Source organism: Melospiza melodia, chromosome Z, assembly GCF_035770615.1.
Source record: "Melospiza melodia melodia isolate bMelMel2 chromosome Z, bMelMel2.pri, whole genome shotgun sequence".
NCBI lineage: Eukaryota > Metazoa > Chordata > Aves > Passeriformes > Passerellidae > Melospiza > Melospiza melodia.
Genome location: NC_086226.1, coordinates 35,832,761 through 35,860,556, shown reverse-complemented (window position 1 = coordinate 35,860,556; position 27,796 = coordinate 35,832,761). Strand labels below are relative to the sequence as shown.

Here is a 27,796-nt window from a genome sequence, read left to right as displayed (position 1 = left end):
CACAGCTTTGGTCAGACCTTTCATTACCAATGGAAAGTCTCTGGTTTTATTAATGTGTTTATAAAGACCATGCCATTTCTTTTCCACAATACTTCAGTTCCTGCAATGCAGAATCAAGGGTCAGTTTTGCTCAACTGCTTGAGATAAATAATAGAACTGAAGCAGAGGGAAAGTCAGAAATAAATTTTCAGTCTAGAGGTCGTGATATAATGTAACTAGTAAGAGAACAACTTCTCAGTAGTACTTTCCCAATTACTACAACAATTTTTCATTATGCTGCAAATCTGGTAATTAGAGCAGAAGAGTAATATTTTTGTATTCAATGCAAGGATTTATGACTTGCTTTTCTGCCATTGTATGTCTTGTAGATTTGAATTTACAAATTTAAAGATTTAGAATGGGTTCTGTAATCTAATTTGGGCAGGGGTACATATGCCTGTGGAGGGAAGTCACCAAAGGTAATGAAGTTTTTTCAAATGCTGTGCCCTCAGCTGTCTGTTTACAAGATAGCAGTTTACAGTCATCTTGTAATCTACAGTATTGGAATCTATGGAAGTGTTCCCATTATATGGCAATACTAGCTCAAGCTGTGCCAAATGCTAAACTTCTCACTGCTTGTTTAAGGAAAGATGCTATCTGTAGTTCAGTCCAGATGCGGAAAAATCAGCTGTATATCGGTTCTTTTAATATTGGAATTATTAACATGCATTCCTCATATATGCAACATACAACACTGACATATTTGAAAAGATTGAAGGATATTTTCCCAGTTTATGCTGCGAGAAAATATATATACTTGCAGCAATTACATGAGGTAAAGGGGAAAGTACATGATTTTTTTATGCCAGAACCACACAGTTGATATTTTAAAAGTAGATTTCAACTGAGTGGATGCGTGGGTGTGGTGTGTGTGCAGGCATGCAGGTGAATCACACCAAAATCCTTGGAATTTTTCATCAAATACTATATTTTTCCCAGTATTTACCTGGTTCTTGCATTAGTTGCTATTTGCCACCTTCTAAAGGTTGGCAGACGTTGTTCCTTTATTTCTCCAAAGGATCTTTTCTAGTATTTCGAAGACTTGATCACAATAGATTTAAAATAAGAACATAAAATGTGTAGTTAAAGGACGCTTTTTGCTCTTTTTTTATCTGCAGATGAAAAGTATAGAAAATTGGAGATCTCCAAAAAACAGTGTAGAACATTCACTTCTGAAATTACGTTCCTTTGGCAAGGTGCATGGAAAAGATTTGGAAAAAAACAGAACATAAGTGCTGGCAAAATTGGTAGGAATGTCGGAAAAAAATTTTAAGTGTTGCCATAAGAATTCTTTGAAAATCCTCACTTATTCACATGTGAAATGAAAGTAAAAAAGCATCTGTCCTCTTTTATGCACACTGACCCAATAAAACTGAATAATTGTATTTAGCAAAGTACAAAGTTTTCTAAACAGAGCTCAGTCTGGTTTTGGCTTTCTTTGTCATTTATTCCACTACACTAAAATATTGTGGTTGAATATGGGCATATTTTGGGAAAAAATCATCAACCACTGAACAAAACAGTGAATATAAAAAGAAGAAAATATTGAAGTTTGCAAAGATGATTCTTTTGGTTCCAACATGAATTTTTTAGGACTAACTATTAATACAGTAAAAAAAGATCTTGGACCCATACAATTCTTTTCACTATCGTAGTATAGCTAAACTTGAAGTTCCTGCAGAATTTTTACCTCCGTAACCATTTTCTTCCCTCGAATGGAAGAAAAGCTTGCATGTTAAGGTCCTGATCCGATAAACATTTTGTCATGTTGAAACTTGAATGTGTTTTAGTTTTATGAAAACCAGTTGAGCTGCTTCTATCGATAAGATTATATTTTGCTGTTTGAAGGATCAGAAGGGTAATTTCAAATTGTAAACTGAATTTCTTGCATTTGCTTGATTTGTTTTTTTTTCATTCTATGACTAAATGTAGTTGTTCTTCAGTGAAAACAAATAGGAATCCTAAACCAAAAATGAAAATCAGTCTTGTGTGGCTCAGAAATTATCACACTTTTAAAAAGGTTAATATATAAAATTATTTCACAATCTAAAATAAGCATTTTTAAAAATAATAATGATGAAAAATTATTTTAACTTCCTAATTACGTCTAAATATTTTCTCTTGTTTATATGGGTGTACCTTCTTAGTGTCTGTTTATTGCAATCATATTTGTTTCACACCCAGCACTGTTAAAAGTATAATATACATACATAATATCATTACTGTGATTTACAGTCAGTAGAATTCCTAATTGATTTGGTCCTTTATGTTGAACAGTTCGGGCCGTGGTACTTGCCTTGATAATGAGCCTCCCAAGCGTGACTTTCTTTATCCAGCTGTGGCCCCAGGTCAGGTGTATGATGCTGATGAACAGTGTCGCTTCCAGTATGGAGCAACATCCCGCCAATGTAAATATGGGGTAAGAAGTCTTAATCCTTATGCTGAGTGTTCTGCTTAGTCATTTGTATATATTCCTTTGTAGCATAAATCTGTAGTTAGCTGTAGTAGTGAGCTGCAGATTTCCAATAGCATGTCCAGTGCCATCATTTATAAGCAAAGGGTTAATTTTAATCCTTATGCTGCATCTTTTGCTTGAGCCCTTTGTGTGTGCTGTACACTAAATGTGGGTAACGATGAGCTGGGTAAGCTGTTCTTTAATTGTAGGGAGGAAAAGAGCCCAGAACACTCGAACCCAATCCTTGTTGAGTGTAATTGAGAATTTTCACTGATTTCACTAGATTGAGATCAGGTTTATATTGTATTAATTTTGAAATGTGAAGTCTGGTTTTTTGGCTTTAATCTTTCCATATAAAGTGACATTTTGGAGCTCCTTTTGTACTTGTATTAATTTATCAGATATGATTTTATTTTCTTGTTTGTTTGCTTGCTTGTTTGTTTGTTTTTCCCCTGACATTGAGTCTATTGCATCTCACATTATTCAGATATCTATTTTGAAAGGTAAATTATGGTTCTGGAAATAGTTGAACATGAAGCTAGATAGCTGGATAAAATACTGAGTAGCAAAGTACTAGCAAAGATTTGGCTGCAAGTACCAGTCTGCAATAATTAAAGTAAATAAATTTACAGTAGAAATAAAAACCTTCACATGTAGGTCATTGTGTTACAAATATTTACTTAAAATCTTCCAGCCAAAAGTATGCAGTTAAAGGCAAAAAAGCATTCTGCTATGCTTGTTATGAAATAATCAGCTGAGAGCTCACCAAGTAAACATTGAGAACTTATCTTATGGTTTAAAAGGAAATAGTTTTAATAATTTTAAATTTCTAGATTATTCAGATAAAATAATGAAATAAAACAAGAAATTCCATTTTTAATATTTCTGGGGTGATAAATACAATATTATTTGGGATGCCTCTTTGGCAGTTTGCATTTTGGAAAGGCTCTAAGAACTATGTAGCTGGCTAACTAGCCCTGAGTCTTCTGATTCCTCGTCAACCCTCTTTTGGCCTATATTGTTCCTCTTTAGGTTCTCACTTCCCATCACTATTCTTAATGGCCCTATTTCCTGTCTCTTCATCTAAATTATACCATTTTATTTTTCTTTTTTCCTTACAAATTTTCACCATAATCTTTTATTTGCAGACTAGGGAAATCTGCATCTATTTAATCTATGATTTATAGCACAGTTTTTGGAGACATATTGCATTCTAAATTAAACTGGAAAGTTCATAATGTGCAAAACCTGGCTTTTCCACATATTTGTAGGGTTTTTTAAACACTGTTAAACTGTGTAACCATTGTTGTGATGATCATACTGTACAGTGCATTTTCTTTCTTAAACCAGTTTCTAAACCAGAAATAACTGGAAGTAATGAAGACATATAGGTTATCTTTGCTTTTTGCGTTCTGCTTTCTTTTTTTTTTTAAACATTTTTTTTGGGATTCCCTAAGAGTTATGGAAAATATGTTGACACTTAATTGAGGCAATGTCTTCATGAAGTGAAGCTATGTCTTCATTACCAGACCTCTGAATTGATATAGGGTGAGGTGTTCCATCCGTATGCCATCAATATGAACATAACTTCCAAGTGTCTCAGAAAATAACCACACTGTTTTGATCACAGGATTCAAACTGCATCTATTAATATATAAGTTATTGTAAAAGTCTGGTAGTATCCATTCTAAGAAATAATATGAATTTAAAATAATATATACATTTAAAATATTATCTGCCACGGCCATAATGCTCTTTCAAGGTGACCATGGTGATTAATATTTTAGAGATTTGAAGTGATAATTTTGAAGCGGGGGGAAACAGCTTTTGGGAGATTGTAGTGCAAATAATAACCTAGTTAGTGCACAAAATAACCTAGTTAGAAATGATTTCTTTATGTATGAAAGGGTTTCGGGACTGAAGAGTGAAACTGGATCTAAATTCCAGGAGAAGCTAAATTGAATACTCTGCTCAACTCTCTTATTATCAAGAGTAAACAGTCAGTGCTTTGGCTATTTCTTCTCAATGTACTATTCAATGAAGATGCCATTAATAGTTCATGGATCTTTTTCGAACACACACATGTGCAACTATGATGGAAGACGACAGCAAAAACCACCTATTTACAGTGAATGTAGTTCATATACCAGCTCCTTTGAAACATTTCTTTTAGCCCTTTTTATTTAAAGCATCTTATAAAAAAAGGTAGAGAGCAGGTTTTCCAACAGGGAGTTTCATGACCCAATAGGAAATAAATTCCAGGTCTCAGAGAAAACTGCTTGCATTTTTCTCTTGCTCATGTTCTTTACTGGTTTTTAGTGGCAAGCCATGGCAAGAGACATATTTGAACTCTCAAATCAAAATACATGCACGCAGAAAATCTTCTGTGGCCTGTGATGAACCTGTTGATATAATTGGTGTTTTTAAAATAACTTAGAAAATCTTCACATTCTTTCTGCTTAGGAATTCTGCCACATTCTTCTCACCTTTAGAAAAAGTACTTCTTTCAACCACATAGCTTTAATGCTAGTCTGTGTTTCTTGCCTTTTCTCCCTTATTTCCTCATCTGCTTCCTCTGGGTGTTAAGTTAAACTGTTGCTTTAGATCATATATCCTGTCATCATTCTGCAATGAATTTTTCACTGTTAAAGTTGGAGCTGTTCTTACTTAAGAATGTGAAGTTAAGTAACATGAGAGGTGTTTGAACAAGTAAAGCATCAGAACTCAATTACTAAAGGGACTTCAAGTTTCTGCTTTTGTGTGTGTTTGTTTACTGGTGAGGGGACAATCTGGCATGAAAGGGAGCTCTTCAGTTTTGGTACTGTTTTGAGGACTACTCCTAATAAAACTGTTTAGTTGCATTCAGACAGAACTCTTGTAGCAAAAGCACTGCAGCTATTGGTCAGATTTCTCTGTGTTGTTTAGCATATTAAGTGAGACAAGAAGTCAAGGTGTCTTAGCTGTTTGAGCTGAAAAAAATAAAGCTGTATTTTAGCAAGTAGACACTGCTCTTTCTAGTGTTACTTGTGCATTGTTCTTTATACTATACTATATTGTACTGATCTATGTACTATATTGTGTCCCTTTTGATACAGGGAAAATGTTTCAGAATTTAGGTGAAGAAATGGTATTTTGAATATAAAAGTGAAAGGCAATGGCTCAATCTATTCAAAATATTTCATTTTTAGGGTATATTTTCACACTCAGGAGAATGTTAAATTTATGGCTTACAGTGATCCAAATTCTAATGATGGAAATTGCCCCATTCAATACTGATGTATAGCTTTTTCCTAAAGACAATACATGCTTTCAGGCATCTTATTGAATTCACTGCAGTGGAAAGTTTTGAGGTTGTTAGAAACAGTGCTAGTTCCTCTTCAATTATGTAACCGCTGGATAACCTACATCTTCTAGGATGATGCAGTGTGGATTTTCTTCTGCTGATTGTCAGATGTGTGTCAATTCTCTGCCCTGTTTGCGTTTTAATTCCACTAATAGTTCAGAACCTCCTTTTTAGTAATTTGGTTTAGGTAAGGGAAACTTTTTCATTGACTTCTGATTGCCTTAACTTTTGAGCATCTGCCGAGTAACAGTTGGCTGTTGGCTGTCCCTGGGTTAACTCAGCAAACAATTCCAGTCTTGTCTTTTGATTTCTCTGCTTTATGAGTTTAAATAATACCTGAAAAATACCTAACTTACTGATTTTGTGGTTCAAAATAATGCTGTGCTTTAGAGCTGGTCCCTACATTTTTAGGAGAGAGGCTAAAACCTCAGACATTTTAAAAGCAGTTAATACTTTATGCATATGGTTGATATTGCTGTGTTGCATTTTACGATCTGTGAAGCTGCTGGCTGCTAGCAGCAGGGTTTCAGAGATAGTAGCTTACAATTATTTGGTATATTTTTCTTGCATTTTATGCCTTTCTACCGGCATTGATCAGCTGACTTTAAAATCCAGGAGGCTAAATATATTACTATATAGTTCTAAAATTTCCACTAGGCCAAGAAACCTGAATTGCAATTGACCCTAGTGATTGGGTGATACAAATTTTAACGTTCATTAATTAAATTGTCACTTTTCTCTTGAAATATGGATGTGGTTTACTCCAGTTAAAGGAAGAGCAGTAGCATTGAGCTTGAGGTAGGGGTTTTATAGGAAGAGAAGCAGATTCTGGAAGCTGGTGATCTTTCACAAGGAAAGGCAGAGAAGCCACTGTTCTATCTTTGCACCAAAGCTACTGTTTTCCTTTTGTTCCCTCACTGTTGATACTATGCTTAGGATCATGCATTTAGTTGAATTTCGGCATAATAATAACTTTCTGTAAAGTGCCTTTTTTGACCCCAGTTTCATATATCATACCATAACTAAGTTGCCGTTATGCTTGTTAGCTGAGCATATGTAGTTTCATCGGCTGGATTTATTTTGCATTGCTCACAAAGTGATGTTAAAAGTACGTGTAAGCAAAGAGATGAATTGAAAATACTGGTATCATACTCTGTCATTTTTGTCAACCTTTTTATTTTTTTGTTCTAGTCAGTTGAAAGAACTCTTGCTGCTGTTGGGCAGGCCTTCAGCATTGCAAATGATTAAAGTTTCAAACTTTTCTTGTGTAAGGACTTACAGGATTGGGTTGAAATGAAATGAATTTTGTTCACTCTTTTTTCGAAGTTTATGGTGTGTATAGAAAAGGGAAGTCCCAGAAGTTTTCCTCTTTCAGGAACCTAAAGCAGTTCTGCATCCTTTTTCAAACGAGTTCCTGCAGTCCCCTTTTTTCTTCATTATGACTATCTTGTCTTCAAACCCCCCTCTTTTTCCTTCCTTTCTGTCTTTGTTTTTCTCTTTGTCTCTCTTAGAGACATAGATACCAACACCAATGTGCCTGCCTCTTATGAATGCTGTTAAGAAAGTGCAAAGAGAAGCTGATGATGAGAACAGGAGAAATGCATTAGATGATCATAGAAGCAATAATGGATGAGATCCCAGATACTAGAATGTTGTTTGAGTAAAGATGGATAGGTTGCATGGGTTTGAAAGGGAAGATGTTGTACTTGGAGGTGATTGACCTTGTAGGGTTCCTTTAGTTTCCTTAAGGTTCACATAGGCACCCAATGTTTCTTAAAGCATGTTGGAAACATAATACAGGGTGGGTCTTAAGTTTTGTATTCTATTTCACATTCTTTGGTGTGATTCACCACTTAAGGAGCTTTTGGTAGTGAAGCACTAAAATGGTAACTTTTGGGTTCTTATCTGGATAAAACTTTGAACCTTCTGAAGTTCACTTATTAATTAGGGTCTTTTAGTTGTAGTCAAGTTGTCATCTTCATTTCAGCAATGAGCCTGAAAATACTCTGTTGATGATTTTCAGGTCTGAATTGCAATTCAAGCTAATTGTTTTTATGCTTTCTTTTAGCAAATGCTCATCAAGAGGTGCAGCATATTATAAATAAACATGCTGAAGTAACAGACAAACCTATTTAGGATTTTTAAAATTTTATGAGCAAAAAATGAACCTCCCAAATTATCATAATTTAATATGCCTTATGAATGTATTTACCATAATTTTTTAAATTTCAATTTTATAGGCTGAACTACTAATATTTGTTGGAAGCTTTCATTGGTTTTGAAAACAAGAACAGCACAGCAGTTTGATCTTTGCTCATATTACTGAGTTTTCATTGTGCTGTATTATAACAATTTATGATGATTATGATATAGGATGCTTAGATGTTACATAATTTGAAATGACTATATGTAACTCTGCATGATGCAACAGAAAGAGGCTCCATCATTTATAATACTTAGGCAAAATGAAGGTAATTTGATTTGCTGTGTTTTTTTCTCTAGATGGGTTCAGCTTTGTTTAATTTACTGCAAATACAAGCATCCGAATTCCAAACTGAAGTCATGGAACCCTAAGATACACCGTTACAGGTTGTCATCTATCTTGTCTTGATCTTGTGAAAGGCCTCAGCTTCAGTTTATGTTTCCTGGATTTTTAAAACTTTTCCCTTGTTTACTTTACAAATTAGTAGTTTCTAAATCGAGAAATTTGGAGACTGACTTTCAAGTCATTTTTTAATTTTCAGATTATGCTCCTTTCTCTTAGTTTCATTGAATTATTCAAACAAATATAATGTTGGCCAAATACACATTAGCTTCATCCTTTTCTGAGGAAGAAAAGACTACCCTAAAAGGGTCACCTGTTAGTGGGTGGGTGTGGGTGGGTGCGTGTGTTTGTGTGCCTGTGTGCATGTGTGTGTGTGGAAAAAAAGCGCTATACTTTCTATTAGTTATTTTGGGCCTGACTTTTTCGGGGCAGTTTCTTGTATGGCCAGCTTATTAAAAACCATTGCTTAGAGGTGTTACAGATAATGGTAGTAGTAAGGAAATAGCTTTTGTCACTAACTAAAGTAGGAGCAGGTATAGTGTTCATGGGGTTGAGCTGGAGAAGAGAAAGCTTTATGAATCTTAGTCAGAACTGCTTTGTTTAACTTTCCAAGGTGAGTTGAAAATAAAGAAGACTTAGCCATAGGAACACCTGGTCTAAATCCATCTTCATTTAATCAAACAACACAGATGGATTTTTTACTTCTTGTTAGGTATCTCATTTGTTTTCAAATGGCTATTAATGTTATCTTTCATTTAATGTACAGGGTGATGGAGAGTATACTTCAGAGACTGTGTTTTCTTTTAAATGCAGTACAGTGGGGAAAAATAAACAGTATCTTAAATTCGGCTATCTTCAAAAGATATTACAGAAATCCTTCCATTTCTTGTGTTTAATATAAATTACATCTACAAATTGATACATTGTTATTTTTGTGGGTCTTTGGTGCTTTGAATAGTTTCTCTGTGAGGAAATATTCTGGTGATTTTAGGCTATTGTATATCTGTCTCAAACAGAACTCCTTTCTGATTTAAGTGGAGGTTTCTGCTCACACATTAATAGTATGATAAAGCCCATAGTAATATTTCAACGCTATCATTTTGTCTTTAGGGATTTACTAAGATAAATTCCTGTTGAAATTACCATCTGAAAAAGGACTATCAGAATATGTCAGTAATAATATCTAGTTTTGATGTACTGCTTCTCAAAACAATTTAGGAATAAATGTTTTTTTCATTTTGTGAAGTAGAGAGGTGGGTTGACCTGCTTGCTATCTTCTGGTAAACAGACGAATGACTAAAATAGTTTTGGAGTGCTGTATTCATTATTTCACACTGTTGAATTAAAATGTCAGGCTGATATTAGATCAGTGAATTAGAAGCGTCTAATGCACCAGAGGAGTCTAAATATATAGAAAGAATCCTATTGAAAGGAAGTTGTCAAATGCTCTCATTTGTAGAGAAAAATGGCAAAGACATTAATTATTACTTCCACTTATGTGAAGTATAGAAGGTATACTTGTGTAGGTGTGACAGAAGGGGGATTCTGCACATAAACTCTGGAGCAAAAACCAGAATTCTAGATTCAAATAATCCTGGAACATAGATGTTTTAAAACTCCAGACTGCTATCCAGACCTGATTTTTTGCTTTTGTCCATGTCAGATTATTCAAAATCTTTTGTTTCTTAATGCGGTTGAATGTTTTGCTTTTCAGAACATTGGAGCAAACTCTGTGAGTAAGAACAGCTATTAACTTAGACATTTGAACTTGGTGAGATCTAAAAAAATAGAAGGTCACAAGTAGAATTATCACAGTCTGACTCTTTTTTTTTAACAATATAAACCACATGTGAAGAATGAGCGAGTAAATTACACCCAATTAGTTCATCAAAATGAGGAAGTAAATTAAAAGTTAATGGAAATAAGGCAGGATTATTACAGGAGGACCACATGCTGTGTCTGAAAATAATTCATTTTACATTTTAATTTTGTAGTCTGTACTGTATTGAAGTTTGGATTCATGGTTGATTTAGATGTGAAATTGATTTAGTGTTGAATTTTAGCACCTTAGTTGGTTGCTGTCAAATTTGTAATTAAGCTAAATTTTTCAAGAAGGTATGTGATGTATCTTCTGTTACTTCTCTGTTTTATTTTAATTAGTATATTTATTTATCTGTATCTTAATTTGAAAATTTTTCAGCTGAGTGAGGAAAAACAAATTTGCTCAGAGTTTTACATAAATATTTATACTGCTTACATGTCTTTCTTGAAAGAAAACTAATTTGAAAAGTTCTTCATTGGCTACAGGTGGACTTTTACAAGGAGCAGTCAATCTCCCAAAACAGGCTTAATAATTTTAAGTTTTCATAGAGTCAGACACTAAATAGGATTGATTAACTTAGGCCTAATTGTCAAAAATTAGATGGAAAGTCCAGGAATCACCAGTTTTCATTCAGTTTAATTTCAAACCGTTCCTATTGTCTATTTTTTAATGGACTGTACAGAAGATACCTTGCTTCTGCCAATCATGAAACTAAATACACTGTACTAACATCCCTGCAAGAATGGCACCAGCTGTTTTTAAACTTTGTAAATAATTCTGTATTCGTCAAGAAAAGATTCTACTGTTGAACTGTTGCTGCAGCCACTAGAGATTAATGTATAAATAAATAAATTTTTATATGCAATACAGTGCAAGAAATATGAATCTTGGGGTAAAACATAGCAGTTGTTCCTGTTAATGTGTAAAGAACACATCATATAGGGTATATAGGTGCCAGATAAATTATTCATTACCTCAGAGAAACAATGAACCTGGAGGGGAGTGGACAATAACTTTAATTCATTCACACTGTCTTTTCCTCTTTCTTTTTCTTTCAAGTTTCACTATAGAACCTGTTTTTTGTAGACTATTACTTCAAGCAGCAGTTAAGTAAAATGAAACAGTAAGGATTATCATAAGATCATTTTAAAGATCTTGTTATATTCCAAATATTAAAATAATATTTTAAAATATAGAATATGTGTAAGGAAGTTGTGAACTTTTGCACAGATCCCAAAGTAATACAGTAAATATTATTATGTAAGTAATTTACTGTAAAAGCAAACATCTCTTCATTCTTTTATGTGTACAGAGCTGAATCCAGGGGCAGCTGAAGCAACTGTGAAGACTTCTGGTGTTCACCCAATTTTGGATCATGCCCACACTATGAATTTCAACCCTTTGCTAGTTTTAACAATTTATCTCCAATATCAGCAGAACTGGCTTAATTTAAATTAATAAATGGGCAAAACCAAATGAGAAAGTATGGTAGGAACAAAAAGATTATTTGAAGATCTCAGTTAGTTTAACACTGACAACATAGGGAAATAGGGTGGGATAAATCATGTATGAAAGAGCAGCTGCAAATCTAAAAAGCCTTAAGGAAATATTTGAGTGTGTACCTTAGTTAGTTCTAACTAAACATGCACTGCTTTAACAAGTGTTGCAGAAGAGGAATGTGACTAGTCTGAGCTCAAAAACTTTCTTTTTACATAAAGGAAAGAAAAATAATTGTTGCTGTTTCATATCTCAAGATTATTGGTATCCTTTTTGGCAGGTAATTTTGAGGCAGATAGCAGCCTTCATGGAGACACTACAGCTCATCTGAAGACTACTTCTATAACACTAAAATATACTAAGCCCAGTCTTAGCAAAAGTCAAGAAAAAAAGCAATTATAGAACATTACTTACATTGCAGGTGTGAAAAACATATTATTGTCTAGTTTTGATTCTTCCAAAATGATTTTTTTGGGCAGAGTTTTCTTAGGTAAAATATAGTAGCTTCAAAATTGCTGCTATCACAGCTATCTTTAGATGTTTCTCTGCAGACGACGTCTTAATTCTCTCTGTTCAAAACAAGTTTGTGCATACATGTGTTTATGAGGACTGGAAGAAATTTTAGGCTTTTATTCTGATCAACTTGCTTCTGCCTTCTTTCCTAGGAAGTGTGTAGAGAGCTCTGGTGCCTCAGCAAAAGTAACCGCTGTGTTACCAACAGCATTCCAGCAGCAGAAGGTACTCTTTGCCAAACAGGGAGCATTGAAAAGGGGGTGAGTACATAAAGTTTTATTGTTTGAAGAAGGAATTTATTGTTCAAAGACTACAAGAAAAAAGAACTAGAAAGTCAAAGTATTTCACAGCAATTACAACAGTTCAAACAAAAACATAGTTTATCATGTGTACATTGTAATGGAAAATGTTCTACAGAATTTTTTCACCATTATTTTATATGTGTAATTTAATAGAATTATTTCTCCTTTCTGTAAAACTCTAGAGCCTGGATCAAAAAACAACCCCAAAACATGTTCTATTTCTTCTGAACTTTTTGAGTAATTTTTGTAATTTAAAAAAAAAAAAAACAACTTTTCCAGTTTAATCTTTATTTGATTTTATACCACTCCTCCATTAAGAATTGTTACACTTTTGACCTGCCATGGACTTTGAAAATGTGCAACATAATCTAGAGTCTGAACTATGTAATTCTGTTAGAAGGGAAAAGAATTTTGTTTTTCCCTGTATATACCAAATCATACAAGCATATAGAAAAAAGAATGAATCCATAAAGGGATTTTATAAAAGCCTGTATTTCCCAGTGACCTTTCTATTTTGACTTTGAATTATTTTTTCATTATTTGGTTATGCTTGCATAACTGTTTGGCTTAACAGACTGATGTAGAGTCAGATAAACTCTTCCACCTAACAGAAAAGTACAGAAAGATAGTGTTGCAATAGATACATTTAGCACTACAATATCTGTCTGAATATGAGAATTTTGATTTTAAAACAATCTCTGTATATCAGTAGTTTCAGACAAGAATATTAGAAGACTGTTTCTCAGTTACAAGGCAAAATCTATACAGATCTTGAAAACGAGAGAAAAATATTTTAATTGATATTAAAGATACATACTAGGGAGGAAAAAATGCATTCTAGGTACCTTTTTTCAAGATAATCTATTTTATGCAGGTTTGTACAAAGTGAAGAGAGTTTGTTACATTAAACCACTTCCAGTCTCTGTCTGAGAGTGGTTGCATCTGTTCATGAGATTCAGTGATCCAGATTGGATTTTTTTCTGAACATCTATTCTCACTCTGACTTTTGTCATACTAGCTGAGCTGGTTTCAACAAAGATAACAGTGCATTTTGACTTGCAATCTGATGTTTAAACAACAAGAATGAAGGCTTTTGGGCAGCTGTCACAGTTTATTAATGCATGTTGACGGCTTCATTCAGGGCCCATGACCTGGTATTTTCCTGATGGTTTTTCCATGCTGGGTTTGGAAATATTGGTAAGCCATGTTAAATAAATTTATTGAACTGATCGTTTAAAAAAATAGAGTGAATAGAATTAGCCAATAAAAATAGAGGGACGTTCACAGTTTTACCAAAAATGTTACCCAATATTAGAGTAATAGAAAATGTTAGAAGCCCTGCTCTTAAATCAGCAGTCTAGATTTATTTTGGAACCACCCTCCTTTTTGATGACAAAGAGTAATTTACCTCAATTTATGTTTTTTGAACCATGAGACTATAAGTTGAGATTCTTTTAGACACTGTGGATCTATTCCCTTGTCAAGAAGTTTTAATCAGTTTGCTCTCTGCCAAACATCTTTTTCCAGCCACCAGTATTTTGTTCCATTGTGAGATTTTAGAGGGAAGTGAGAGAATCCATACCATTTTACAAAGATAAACCTGTTAACCAAATATGCCTGTTAACAGCAGAGAATTGTGTCTATAAACTGTATCCAAAAACCTTCCTGTAAATTAATAGTTCCTGGTAACAATAAACCAGAAATCATCAGCTCTTTCCAAATATGTAATTTCCTTTCCCGAAGAGTAATGTGAAATAAATAGGTTACTGTGCTGTAACACATTCTTAGTGTATTATTATTATTATTATTATTATTATTATTATTATTATTATTATTATTATTATTATTATTATTATTATTGTTATTATTATTATTATTAGTATGCAGTCATGCCTACAGGCCCCTACCAAGTTAAGCCCTATTTTGATGGATTCTGTGCAAATATATAATGAATTAAATTTCCAGCTCTAAATGCCTAAGAAGATTTCAGAGTATTTAATTGTATTTGTGTATTTACTTATGTATTCTGTGTGCCAAAAAGTCCAAACCATAATTTGATGGAATATATATTAATACCTTATTGGCAGAATGTGTAGGGATTTCTACAATTAAAACAGCGTAACCTTCTATAATAAAACCTTCTTTCAGTTGTTTTTATAGACTTGCCAAGCTTTTAACCCTTTGGGTTGAAATTTTCCGTGGTAGGTATCTGCTTACCCAGGAAGGTTTTTGCAATGTTTTCCATTAGAGTTATTCAGCTGTTAGCTGCATACAGGGAAAAAAAATAGAATTGTTTCTTGCTGTTGATGGAACTGTTATCTGTTCTCTTCTGAAACTTTAATATATTCATGGTCTGGGGAAGGGTTTTACATATCAGCTGGGTTCAAAAAGGTACACTTTTTATAATTTGTAATAAGAATTTTAAATATGCATGAAGCTCCTCTGTGGTATTCCCAGAGATGTGGCTGTGAAGGTAAATTAATTGATCGATTTTTTAAAAATACAGTCATTAAGAAATTGTGTGTATAAAACAATAAGACAAAACTGATAGGAACACTTATGCTGTGTTTTAATTTAAAGTAATAAAAAAGGTGACCCTTTCTGTAGATCATAGATTACATCCATGCTAGGGATGGAAATGAGGGGCAAACCATGCAAAAAATTCAAACACAGTGCAGTGCTGAAAGGATAGTTTATCTAGCTACATTGTGGGATGATTTAACTTGTCTTTGGACATTAACATAAAATAAGTGTACGTTATGATTGAATATTACTTCCTTGCAAAATAATTGTTGAATCGATGATTGAAAATTAGTAGTTAAAATTTGCACTAATATTTTTCTTCCTCATACAAAATAGTAAATAATTTTTTCTCTATGTTAGAGTACTTATTGTGTGGTTTTTCTGAAATCATAGTGTTATAAATGTTAATTCTGTAAAGCAGCTAATACTCATAAAAGTATCTCAAATGTGCCACGTATCATATTTTATTTTCATTAGTTATTTCTTTAGGAAAAATTTCAGAGAGCTTTTATTCACAGAGGATTTGCATATTTTATACGTATTTGAATGCATCACTGTCATCTTTCTGCTGAAATAATGGAAAATTATTCTTTCAACAATTAGAGAAGAATTAATATTTCATATCTAAACCTTCTGTGTAGAACTGGTCTTTTAAAATAGCTGTCACATCCTCTTCTTTCTTCATATGGTGATTACTCAGTAGTCCTAACCTCATTATAGGAGATGAAGTTGCTGTCATTCTTGAAGGAAACACATTTCTGCAGTCCCATTAGAAGTAATGAAGACTTTTGTAATTTTTAATTACTATGACAGACTTTTGTAATTTTAATTACTATGACAGAGATTGTATGCTGGCTTCACTGGCTTCTAGTGAAAGATACATTTTTACTAGAAAATTATAAAGAGACAGAGAGGTGAGCATTAAATCAGATTTAAGTTCAGTAGATGAGAAAACGCAGCGTTTATAGAGGTTTTACAGGGGAGCATGGGAATGTGGAAGACAATGTTTGCATGACAGTGAAAATGATACACTATAGGGATTTTATACAGCTTTGGAAAAATAATGCACCTGTCTATTGTCTCTATAGTTCTAATAGTATGGAATTATGATGGTTTACCTATTCAGTTCTATATCTGTGATATTCTTATGAGTTTAAATCTGAGTAGCTTGCATTTCTTAGCTTGGATCTTGATATGTTTGTTATGTATGTAGTGTAATTTAAGTTAGATTAGTTGCTTACAGTTTTACTCTTAGAAGCATTTTCATTTTTAGCTTTTGACTTTAGCATATCTGTTCATGTACTTTTGTGGCATCTCTAATAGATTTTAACAAGGAGATTTTTGCATTTATTAATAAAATTTCTATCAATTTATCACTGTAAAGAGAAGAAAACCATATGATTTTAGGACTCTTCTAGCTCACTTTATACTCCATCCTTATTGTGTCATGAGAGGCATTGCAAAACACTGTGGTGATGAGGGGTGGACACAGGAGTTGTCTTTTTTTTTGGAAATGATCAATACTACAGAAATTTGAGGGAGTTTAAAAACAGCACTTGCTCAGCTTTTGGAAGGGAAATGTGCAGATTCAGGTCATGGTAGACCTGAGTCCATGCTCTGCTCTGTCACCTAAGCCTGCAGTAGGAGGAAATGGTATCTAATTGAGCTGTTTCAAATTCTCAGTGATATGGTACACACCAGAATGTAATCAAAATACGGGCTCTAGAATTATTTCTGAATGGTTTAGAAAAGGTCTCTGATGAACTAAATTATAAACTTGTATTAATAGTTAATAATTTGAGTGAATTTTGTCTGTCATTTTGTATTTCTGATTTAAGTAATAATATTGCAGAGTTTAAATGTTTGCTTGAATGAAGTACATGTGTCCATTCTGCCCCAAACAAGTGGCCAGTTACTATTATAAAGTGATTTTCTGTCATGTCTAATGCTTCAGCATGACTTTTATTATGACTTTTATTATTAGTGTTAGTGAATGAAATGCTGAGAAAAATTCTTCCTTCATTGTAATGCTCTCCAGATTTTCTTTTATAACAATAAATACTTCCTTAAAAATGTTATCAGAGGAATTTTTCATTTTCTGTAATGAAGCCTCTACATAAATCTTCAGTAGAGGGTTTTTTACCAAACCAGGCTTGGAAATGAATCTTAGTGTTTAAAAGAATGTAAGCAACTTGTAGTTCCTTAATTGTGAAACATTAAGGAGGCTGATGAAATAAAAAATACTTCTGGTGTATGTTAGGGACCTGTAATTCAGGACTGAGTGGAGACATTTAACAAATCACACACACCCTCACCAATGTCTAAACATGGCTAGAAAAAGTAAAATACTAGCCTTGTTATCTGTACAGGGAATGCTAATGCCTATAATTGGTCATTGTCTGACCCTTATATTTTTCTGTCCTGATAACTCTGTCAGCCTCCAAGCTAATTTTGTGTTTCTTTTGTGAAATCTTTCAGTGGTGTTATCAGGGAGAGTGCGTCCCTTTTGGCACTTGGCCCCAGAGCATAGATGGGGGTTGGGGTCCATGGTCAATATGGGGAGAGTGCAGCAGGACCTGCGGGGGAGGAGTCTCCTCATCTATAAGACACTGTGACAGTCCAGCGTAAGTAGCTAAAGTAAGCCGGAGCCAACAAAAGGACACATTTGGATATTATTCAAAACTGTGGTTTCACTTGTTATCTGTAAAAATGTTTTGCTAGTTTGCCAACATTTGTCTTCAAAATAGCAGACAGAAATGCTTAAACAGGAGTTCACTAGACATGCTTCTAACATTTTTTATGTATCTTATGTACTGTAAAGATAGCTGGATTTATATTTAGCAGTAACTAGAATGGTTTTCTTTATGCGATGTGTTGTTCATCAAAATATATTTAAATCATGCCTTGGAGAAGTTTCTTTCTTAGGGCATATTTCCTTTAATGCTTGTCTCAGATATAAAATAACAATTGCCAGTTACTTATTAAAAAAATAAACCCCAAACCCAACACAGTATTTCCAAGGTTTTCAATATAACTGCTTACATACAAACCACAGGTAGTAATATTGCATTGCATACAATATATTTATATGCTGCCTTGTCCCACATTTCACATGTGACTTCCTACTGACTCCTAAAAATCAATTCAACATCTTTTTTGCCTGCCACAACTCTCTATGGGTGTATTTGCCCTCTCTGAAGAGGGGCCAGCTTCTCCACTACAGCTTGATCTGTTGTATATTTCTGTACTTGTCTTACAATCTGTCTGTTTTCCAATGCCCTGAGCACTGTTCCAGAGAAGTTCTCTCAGGTCAGAACTCCTCTCTCTGTCATTTTCTCTTCTCAAATGTGGAATGCTTATTTCTATTGCTGTTCATTGCTGAATGAATTGCTGCTCTTTTCTGTTTTGGCTTTTACCTGTTCTGATTACCTCACCACATCTATAGGCCTTCCCAGGATAGTTCTATTACTCCATGTTCTCTTCTTGTCATTTCTCATAATCACTATCTCCTTTGCCACTACTGGTTTTTAAGACCACTTTTTCTGAATGTCATTTGTGTTTCTTTCATGGGAATTAATTCTTTGTCTTTTGTCACTCCTTTTCTTGTCTTCTGCTCTCTGTTCGCTCGGGTTATTTGTTTCTTATATCTGTGTTTTCCAAGCCAGGCCGTCCATCAGCTTTCCACTGCACTCTGCAAGACAGTTACCATAATGTCATATGGCTTTTACTTAAGGTGGTCTGTTTGTCCCCTGTTTTAGCAATAGCTACCAAATCTGGCCAATAGCACTACTTACTCAATGGATGCAAAAGCAGAAATTATCTGTATGCATCAATAACACAGTCAGACTGTGTTAGTGAGAGAATAAGAATTTTTTTTTTTCCAAACCGGTGTTTAAAATGCCTAGTGAAATGTTTGTTTGGAGCCTGAATACTATCCTAAGATTTTTTCCAACTTCTGTCACCATATATTTTGATTCGTATGATTAAAATTATTAAATTTTCGGTGTTTAACAGGCAATTGCATTTGGGAGAGGGTATGTCTGCGATAGGAAAAAAAACCAACCCTGTTGATTAAGGATAACATTTCCTGGTTAAATACTATAATATGAAAAATAGTATTGATTTGATAGTTAATTTTAAATTGTAAATATTTAAATTTTTTATTATGAAACCCTCACAAAGTATTTTTTTTCTTTTTGCTATTAAATTGCAAGCCAAAGAGCTGATGTCTGATTAATCTTCCATATAAGTCTAAGTTAGTTCAATATTTGACCTGTATGGAAGTTAGATAATGTTCTTGAGCAGTTTGGGAATTTAACAGTCAATTACCTAAACTAATACAAATCTGCTTAATCTGGAGTTTCTTCAGATTTAATACTGATTAACTCAAATCAGATTCAAATTTCTGAACTAGAATATACCGTGTTTGCTGGTTCTGAGTATAAAACCTTGGTTTTCAAGTAAGTCCTTGTTGCTTTTCAAGTAAGATGAGATGTTTGAAAAAAGAAGTATCATATAGATTGTTTACACATTTCTCATTTTAATTTTATAAACCAAGTAAATACTTAAAAACAAAAGGGATTTTTTTTAATGTTCAAAATGCAATTAAACTTTATTGTTTGGAACTTATGCAAACTACATTAATATTATGAGTAATGATTTTTCAAGTACCAAGTAATATTTTGTGTCTGCTCCAATGCATGTCAAAGATACAATTCTTAACAAAATCTCATTTTAAAACTTGAATATATTTTTATTTTTATTTTTATTTATGTAATGGATATCTCTTGGACTTGGATTAATTAAATTAATTAACTGCATTAGTATATCTCATGCGGTTATATTTGTTCTAGTGCATATCCTAACATATAAACATGTTTTTCCAGGCCTTCAGGTGGAGGCAAATATTGTCTTGGAGAAAGGAAACGTTATCGCTCCTGTAATACTGATGTAAGTAATTTTTATTCTACTGTGATCAGCTTTACTGGTTTATGATTTTTTCTCCAGTTCAGAAAGTGTATGGATTCTATGTTTAATTAGCGAATAGTCCTGTAAGGCACATCTATATTGCAGGCACCCTGTGTGTTCTGGTAAATGTTAGGATCCTGTCTTGATGTGGTGTCTAGCGACTGCCTTTGCATTAAGGCCTGGAGTGAGTTCCACTTGAGTTTCCCCGGAAAATGTGAACAAGGGTAATTCAATAAAGCATATGTGAAATTTTTTAAATATTGACTGACAGATTTCAGTAAGCAGTTATCATGTGGTTGCCAAATTTGAAAGCCCATTTCCTATCAGCCATAAGAATTAGAAAGACACCTGATAAAATTCAATATTTTCCTATGTGAACTACAATTACAAAAATATTTCTTGTTTATGAAATATTCTTATTACAAAATACTACCTGAGTGAAAGTAAAGAGAAAGGTAAATTAATTACTGATTATCATCTGATAAACCAGATCCATTCAAACTGAAATTGTAGCAAGGCAGACAAATGCAAAGATACACATCTACAGAAAAAAAATAACAGTCAAGGTTCCAGAATGGTGCACTGGATTTTAGAGGTTGGATAACTGGAGAAGTTTTACTGCTCCTACTGGACACTATCAAACTTCAGTTTTTCTGGCTATACCGTGGCCACTTCTTGGCTGTGTGAACAGGGCAGCTGTGATCAAAAGAAGAAAGTAATTTTTAATTAGGAAATTTTTAATACTGCCTAATAATGATAATTACCTCCACAGAGAAATTTGCTGGAAAAAAAATTAATAATGATCATAAATGCAATTTTTTTTCAAAGGATTATTATATAAACTATTATTTTTCCTGAATATATTGAAAGATAAATAGGTGAAATAATGTCTCTAGGTTTAGATTATTTCAGTGTTACAAACTTCCGTGGTTTAAGATGAAAATTAATATGATTTTAAAGCTAAAATAGTAGGAGAGGTTTTTTTTTATATTTGCAGTGCAACTGACCTGTAATTTGACTTGGAAACTTATTAGTGAAATTCTTTATAATGTGTGTTTTTTTCCTGGTTTGAATTTTAAGTTAGTTGAATTTATAATTTAGGTTCATAATTTGACCTTATACATTTATACTGTGTCCCACCCCTTCAGGGTCCCTGTCCAATGGGCTCAGTTCTAAAGTGGAGCTGCAGGATCATTCTGGTAATAGAGTAATTAGCAAATACCTGGTGGCAAAACAGCAGGTTTTGAATACATTTGCACAGAGTGTGTAAGATGACTGTGTAACACATTAGCACTGAATTTTACAAAGGTATAAAAAGTGTAAGAGGGCTTAAAAGTGGGTTCACGGAGGATACTTTAACTTGTGGCAGTTGATGTGGTGCAGATGGAACATGAGTTCCAGCTATCTTTAGAAACAAAGCTTTTGGAAACTCAGAAGGTAAACCAATAGAAAAGTTATCCCTTGCCTGTTGAAAGTGTATAATTCCCTAAAAACCTGTTATAAGCCAAAATAATTCTCAATAAACCATTCTTAACTGATTGTTAGGCACCTGACCTGTTTTGAAATACCTCCAGTTCAGGAAATAACATTCAAAATTTTTAATATCCTTATAGTCAGTACAATTTTCATAAAATATTATGTTTGTTTTTCAATCCTTTAAGATCCCTACTTACCCCCTAACCCAAATAAGAAGATAACTGGCATTATTCCCTAGATTGTAACATTTCCTTTGTTTGCAGATTACTATAATGTCTGTTAGTTTTCTTTACACCAGACCATCTCTGTGTTGGTAACCGAGATCCCAGTAGCACACGCCTTGAGGCACGGTGCACAAACCACTAGCTGAGGCCTGTCAGAGATAACTCCAATTTCAAACTTAGTTTGTCACCTTAGTGATGGAATTCTGTTCATTCATTTTAGTATTTTGTTAATTTTTCTTATGGCAGTGGCAATGTTCATTTAGTCCAAGTGGATTCCAAGTGCCCAAAACTCTTTCTTGAAAGGGCTGTTTAGGAGGTCACTCTTCAGCTGTGCCTTCACAGCCAATTGTTCATACCTGAATGTAGCAATTTGCATCCATTCAAACCACTGCAACAATCTATTGAAATATTTAAAAATTACAGCACTCTATTCTGAGGTACTGGTTTCCTACCTATTCTCATATTTCAATCAGTAATTTCAATAGGAAAGGGAGCTTTTAATTTCATTGCCTAGATCTGAAAAACAACTGATTGCAAACTCAAGCCAGGCAGTTTGAAAATGCCATTCTTACAGTTTGTGATCCATTTTTTAACATGTTTTTTGGTATGGTTTGCCAGTGTGTGAATGTCTTGGTACTTACAGAAGTCTAAATTTACATTCTTAATGGTTTTGACAATTCTAGTCCATTTCTTTCATATCAATATTTAGGATTCTACGTCACTAAGAATCAGAGACCCTAGCAGACACTAGTGAGATGCTTGTTTCAAGATTTATGTTAATCCTTAGTGCTTGATAGTTAGTCCTTGATAGTTTTAATGGAATAATATGTTGATTAATGTAAGTGAGCGTGGAAGAGCATGGAAATCTGTTATTTTTTTAATGAGTAATGTGCTGTTTGTACATTTTTTCTGTTGAAGTTTCTTTTGTAGAATCAACATTCATTGCCCATATGTAACTTTCAACATAGCCCTGCCTAAAGTGCCTACCATTCCTAACACAAAAACCCTCTCATTTTGACTTCAGTGTTCTTGCAGACATGAGTTAGTTCTCTTGTCTTTTTTTTTTTTTTTTTACCATTTTAATCCTTTGGAAGCAGTGCACACACTCCTACTAGACTTATTTCTCATCAAGCACTTCCAAAGCCATATATGACTTCTTAATTTAAAAGGCATCTGCTAATGGAAACATTGAGATCAGCAGAAAATAACATTAGCCAATAAGTTCTGGAAGCATAAGGGTAGTAGAAAGAGCACACTAATCAGAAAATTGTTTTCTACCACCAACCACATTATCTCTAAAAGAAAAATGTATTTTTCCAACCAAAGTGTTTTTAATAAAAAAAAAAGTACAAAATTCTAGTAGAATGGCAAGAAACATAATTTCTCAGTTATAGTAACTAATTGATTTAAAGTATTTATAAGGATGTGAATCTTAATTTGACATACATCTAAAATTGTAACTATCCTTTTTAATATATATTATGAAAAACATGGTTTGCTTACAAATTGTGGAAATGTTTTATGCATATATGTGTGTAGACATACTTTTAAAAGTTTATTGTTTTTCAGTCCTTTCTCTTAGCAGAATGTTGCTTTCATAATTTTAGTATTTTCAAGCCTTTTTTCTTCCTGAAATTAATTCATGTGAGAAGCCACGTAATGTAATAGTACCTGAGTTCGAACTGCTGCTCTTCTGGCTTGTTTCTCGTCTTCTCTGACGGGTTGTATAGACCTTTGTTAATAAGAAACAACAAAATTCAATTGCTGAAATCTGCCTGACCCCAAACTCCAAGATGAACAGGTGTGTCAGAGTTGATTTAATAATTTGTTAACACTTTTTAAACTCAAAACATCTTCTTCTCAGGACTTTCTTTAGACATGATTTTAAGTTCTCATATTCTTGCTGGATTCCTACCTCACAATTTGCAGTCTCATAAAGGAGCATTTGGAGACACAAGCAGTCTTTAGCTTGAGAGGAGTTATCCATGTACTATAATTGGATGAAAAAAAGTGAAATATCTTACCCAGTAAAGAAAAGCAGTTATTACATGTTTACATTAGGAAAAGAACACATAAACAAAGAGCTGGTGCCAAAGATATGACATTTTGTAAATTCATTTTTTGGCTTACTTTGTGGTAATCTTTTTGCATTTCTATGCCTAGGATTTTCATAGAGTCTTAGGTTGGAAGGGACCTCAAGGACTATCTGGTCCAACATTTCTCTGCAGAAATATGGTCTGGACAAGATGGCCCAGCACCCTGTCCAGCCAAAACTTAAAAGCGTCCACTGGTTGGGAAATTACCACTGTTCTGAGGAAATTATTCTAATGACCAGTTGTTCTCATTGCGAAAAGTTTCTATTCTGTGTTCAGTCGGAATCTGCCCAGGAATTACTTGTACACATTACATCTCCTCTATGCACTGACTCCTTGTAAAAGAGGGAATCTGCATCTTCTCTGTAGCCACCCTACAAATGCTGTTACATGGGGATAAGGCCTCCCTGAAGCCTTCTTTTCTCAGTGCTGAACAAACCCATTTCCCTCAGCCATTCCTCACGTGCCAGGCTCCCCAGCCCTGTGATCGCCTTTGTGGGGCCTCTCCAACCTATCTACATCCACCAAGAGTCAAAACTGGACACAGAATTGCAGGTGTGGCCTGACAAGCACTGTGTGGGGTGGGATAAGGACTTCATCTCTGCTGGTGAGGCCCTTGTTGGAGCCACCCAGGATCTGCTCCCTTTCTGTGCTGCAGGAACACACCGGGCACTCAGATGGAGCTGAGGCCACCAGGAGCGCCAGGCTCCTTCCCACAGAGCTGCTCCCAAGCTGGGGAGATCCCTGTCTGTGCTGCACTCCTGGACTAAGGTTTTGCTTTTCCAGGTGCAAAACTTGTCCTCACTGGGCTTCACAATGCTCTCATCAGCCCACTGTTCCAGCTAATCCAGGTCTTTCTGCAGATCCCTTCACAAGCATCTGCTTCCTCAACCAGTATATTATTACTGGAAAACTGCACCAGTGCATCACTACACTTGATCCCATCTTCTCAATCACTCTGAAAAATAAACAGTGCTGGGCCCTGTATCAATCCCTGGGAACACCCCTTGAGCCAGGCTGTCAGTTTGGAGAGAAGTGATTGACCACTGCCCTGGGTCAGCCAGGTCCCCACCCACCCTAGGGACCCCTTGTCCAGGCCATAACACAACAGCTTCTGCAGAAGGAGGCTGTGGGAAGCACACTGAGAGCCTTGGAGAAATCCAGACAAGCAGTGTCCATCACTCACCCAACAGCAAATAAGAAGGTTACTGTGTCATAGAAGGCAACCAGGATTGTCCAGTACAGTTTTGAATGCATTTCCTGAGATCATGGCCTTGAATTTTACCTCCTGTCAGATATTGGTGAGATACTAAAAAAAGATAGGAAAATTAGGCAACAAGACTACATCTCAAAGACCAGGTAGCAAGAATATTTTTTAGAGTATAAAAAAGAAGATCTTGATCCTTCTTTACTCATCTTCGTATTTTATTATTTTGTTGTAGTATAACTATTTAGATAAAGGGTTTCATTATTTAACTTGTAAGGATAATTCAGTGCAATTAAAATACCGGTTGTGTAGATTAGGAGCTGAGCGAATGGGACTGAAGGACTGTGAAGTGACCAGTACCTGAGAGATTCAGGCTCTAGCTTTGAGGGATGTCAAGACTGATCCTTCCACTGCTTGGAGGATGTGATGCAAAGAGGCAATTTAGTTACTATTAAGAACCCCCCAAAATAAATTTTTTAAAACTTTATGTGGTTATTTTGAATTCTTGTTGTTATAATCCAAAGAATTCTTGAATAAAAGTATAATATAAAGTATAGTTTTAAATAAATAAATAAATAATACAAACTTTTATATCATATAAAAAGTAATAAAAGCACTGCTCTGTTCTTACCAGCTAATGAATTGTATTTAAAATTGTATTTTTAATACAATTGAGTAATTGTATTAATAGAGTTAATAGAGTAATACAGAAAATTAAAAATATAAGTACTGTCTAATGTTCACTTTTAAAATTTATATTGCACCAGAATAGCAGAAAAAAAAAAATTAAAGCTCCTGAATCATATGGCAATGGGCTGGCTATCATGAGATCTTGATTAATGTAAAAAGGGACTTATAATTGCTATGTTTATATTTACATTGTGTGATAAATTTTTAGCATCCATGTTAATAGAGTCCCTTTCACTTGAATGCATTTCAGATTCCTGGGAAGAGCTAACTGGCTTAGGTATACATGAAGACAATCAAAATGCCATAAAATGGATTCTTCTTTTGCTCATAAAGTAGTAATGTTTATTAACACCTCTGATGTCTGTCAAAAAATCCTTTTGTCTATCACTCTAAACAGGATTTTAATGTGTTTTAAATACTTTCTGATGAAGCTTTCAATTTCAGCAGGTAGTTAAACATTGATAACAATGTTTAATGAGATGAGGGTATATTCAAGATAACTTTGAATCTGCTGATAAAAATGTTATAAATAGAAAAGAATTCTATTTCTCCTGTAATTCTTTCCAAGATAAATTTTACTTAAATCTACCCTCATTCCAAGTAAAAAAAGTTACTTCATAGTTTTGTAATTGCTAATGCAAAGCAATGAAAATTTAAATGGAAATTTTTATTTCTTGACCCACAGAGGCTGGTAATCAGAGCCAGACATACTATCTATTCTCTTTCTCAGTCTTAAAAAAGTACTTTTGTCAAGGCTACAAGTAAGCAGGAGTGATATAGTTCTGTAGAAAATGTTTATTTTTTTCCTTGATGTCTTAATAATGTGTCTCAGTACAACTGCTTAGTACAGTATAATTGAACCTACAGCTCCAACCAAATTTTTTTTCCAGCTGTTTTAAATGTATTTATAAGAAGGTAGCTGATGGATTGATTATGACACGTCATTTGACAGGATCCTGATTTTCCAGTTTTATGGAATCTGTTATGTAACACTTACCTTTCTTTAAATTACTTCAGCTATTTCATGCCAGCCTAGGATTGCAAATGGACACTTCAGCTGTAAAGTAATAAAGCAAATTTCAGAGTCAGGGCCACAAGACAAAAAGCAAGTTTCAGAGTCAGAGCCACAAGACAAAACCTTCTAAGCACTTGCATGATTATGTTTGCAGTATAAGCTTCTAAGCATCTCCTTTCATGTTCATATTTGGAATAAATTAACTATTGTGTGTTACTTTTTTAGCCATGTCCTTCAGGGGCTCGTGATTTTAGAGAGAAGCAATGTGCGGATTTTGACAATATGCCTTTCCGGGGAAAGTATTATAACTGGAAACCCTACACTGGAGGTAATGGTTAGCATTGCAAAACCATTATCATATGTGAAGATTTTGATATTATGTAAATGTTTTATAGAGGGTAATGTTTGTAAATATTATGTTTTGACAAAAATAGCATGAGCTAAGATTTTTAAGCTTGTACTTTTGTCCGTTGCTGCAAGTGGTACTGAAGAGCAAAATTTCTTTATTCTAGTAAATTTTTCTTTTGGTCTGAACATGAGTCACCATCATGGTAGAGACGCCACTTTAAAAATATGGAGACACCTGCGCTAGTACTAGAATTAAATATTCCATAGGTGATCTGCAAGTGCCTCTTATGCTACTGATGAATTTAGTATTAAGTAATCTCACAATAAGTTTGCCTTTACTAAAGTCAGGAACATCTTAAGAAAATGAGAAAGAAGTAAAAGCATTTGTAGGAGTCTCTAAAGACTACTTCAATAATTGCATTATTTATAAGATCATAATTTAATATTTTTTTTCCTATTCAAAGAGGGTATAACTTGTGGTTTTTATATTTTATTGACTTGAATAAAATGATTTACCAGTGATTTTTAGCTTAACAGCCTGAATGGTTTTACAAACAGGTCTTTAGATTAAAAGCCTAAGAAAGGTTGTCATGATCATCTGGTGTGAGCTGTAGTGTATTCTGTTTCTATTCTTCCTTTTGAAATAGTGAAGTAGTATCCTTGTTTTAAATTGTTTAACACCCATTAGGATTGTACTAGCATAATGGCATCATTATGGACCCAGCCAACCTTTTCA

General features: G+C 34.0%; 1 protein-coding gene across 5 annotated transcripts in view; it reads left to right on the top strand.

Annotated features, from left to right (window-relative positions):
• ADAMTS6 (ADAM metallopeptidase with thrombospondin type 1 motif 6) overlaps positions 1 to 27,796 on the top strand; it is a 148,632-nt gene that overhangs the window by 87,149 nt on the left and 33,687 nt on the right. For all 5 annotated transcript variants that reach the window (XM_063180314.1, XM_063180311.1, XM_063180312.1 and 2 more), the window contains exons 11-15: positions 2,317 to 2,458; positions 12,367 to 12,474; positions 17,518 to 17,663; positions 19,926 to 19,989; positions 26,938 to 27,040. In XM_063180314.1, the coding sequence (XP_063036384.1) occupies positions 2,317 to 2,458; positions 12,367 to 12,474; positions 17,518 to 17,663; positions 19,926 to 19,989; positions 26,938 to 27,040 (563 nt within the window). The remainder of the gene's footprint in view (positions 1 to 2,316; positions 2,459 to 12,366; positions 12,475 to 17,517; positions 17,664 to 19,925; positions 19,990 to 26,937; positions 27,041 to 27,796) is intronic.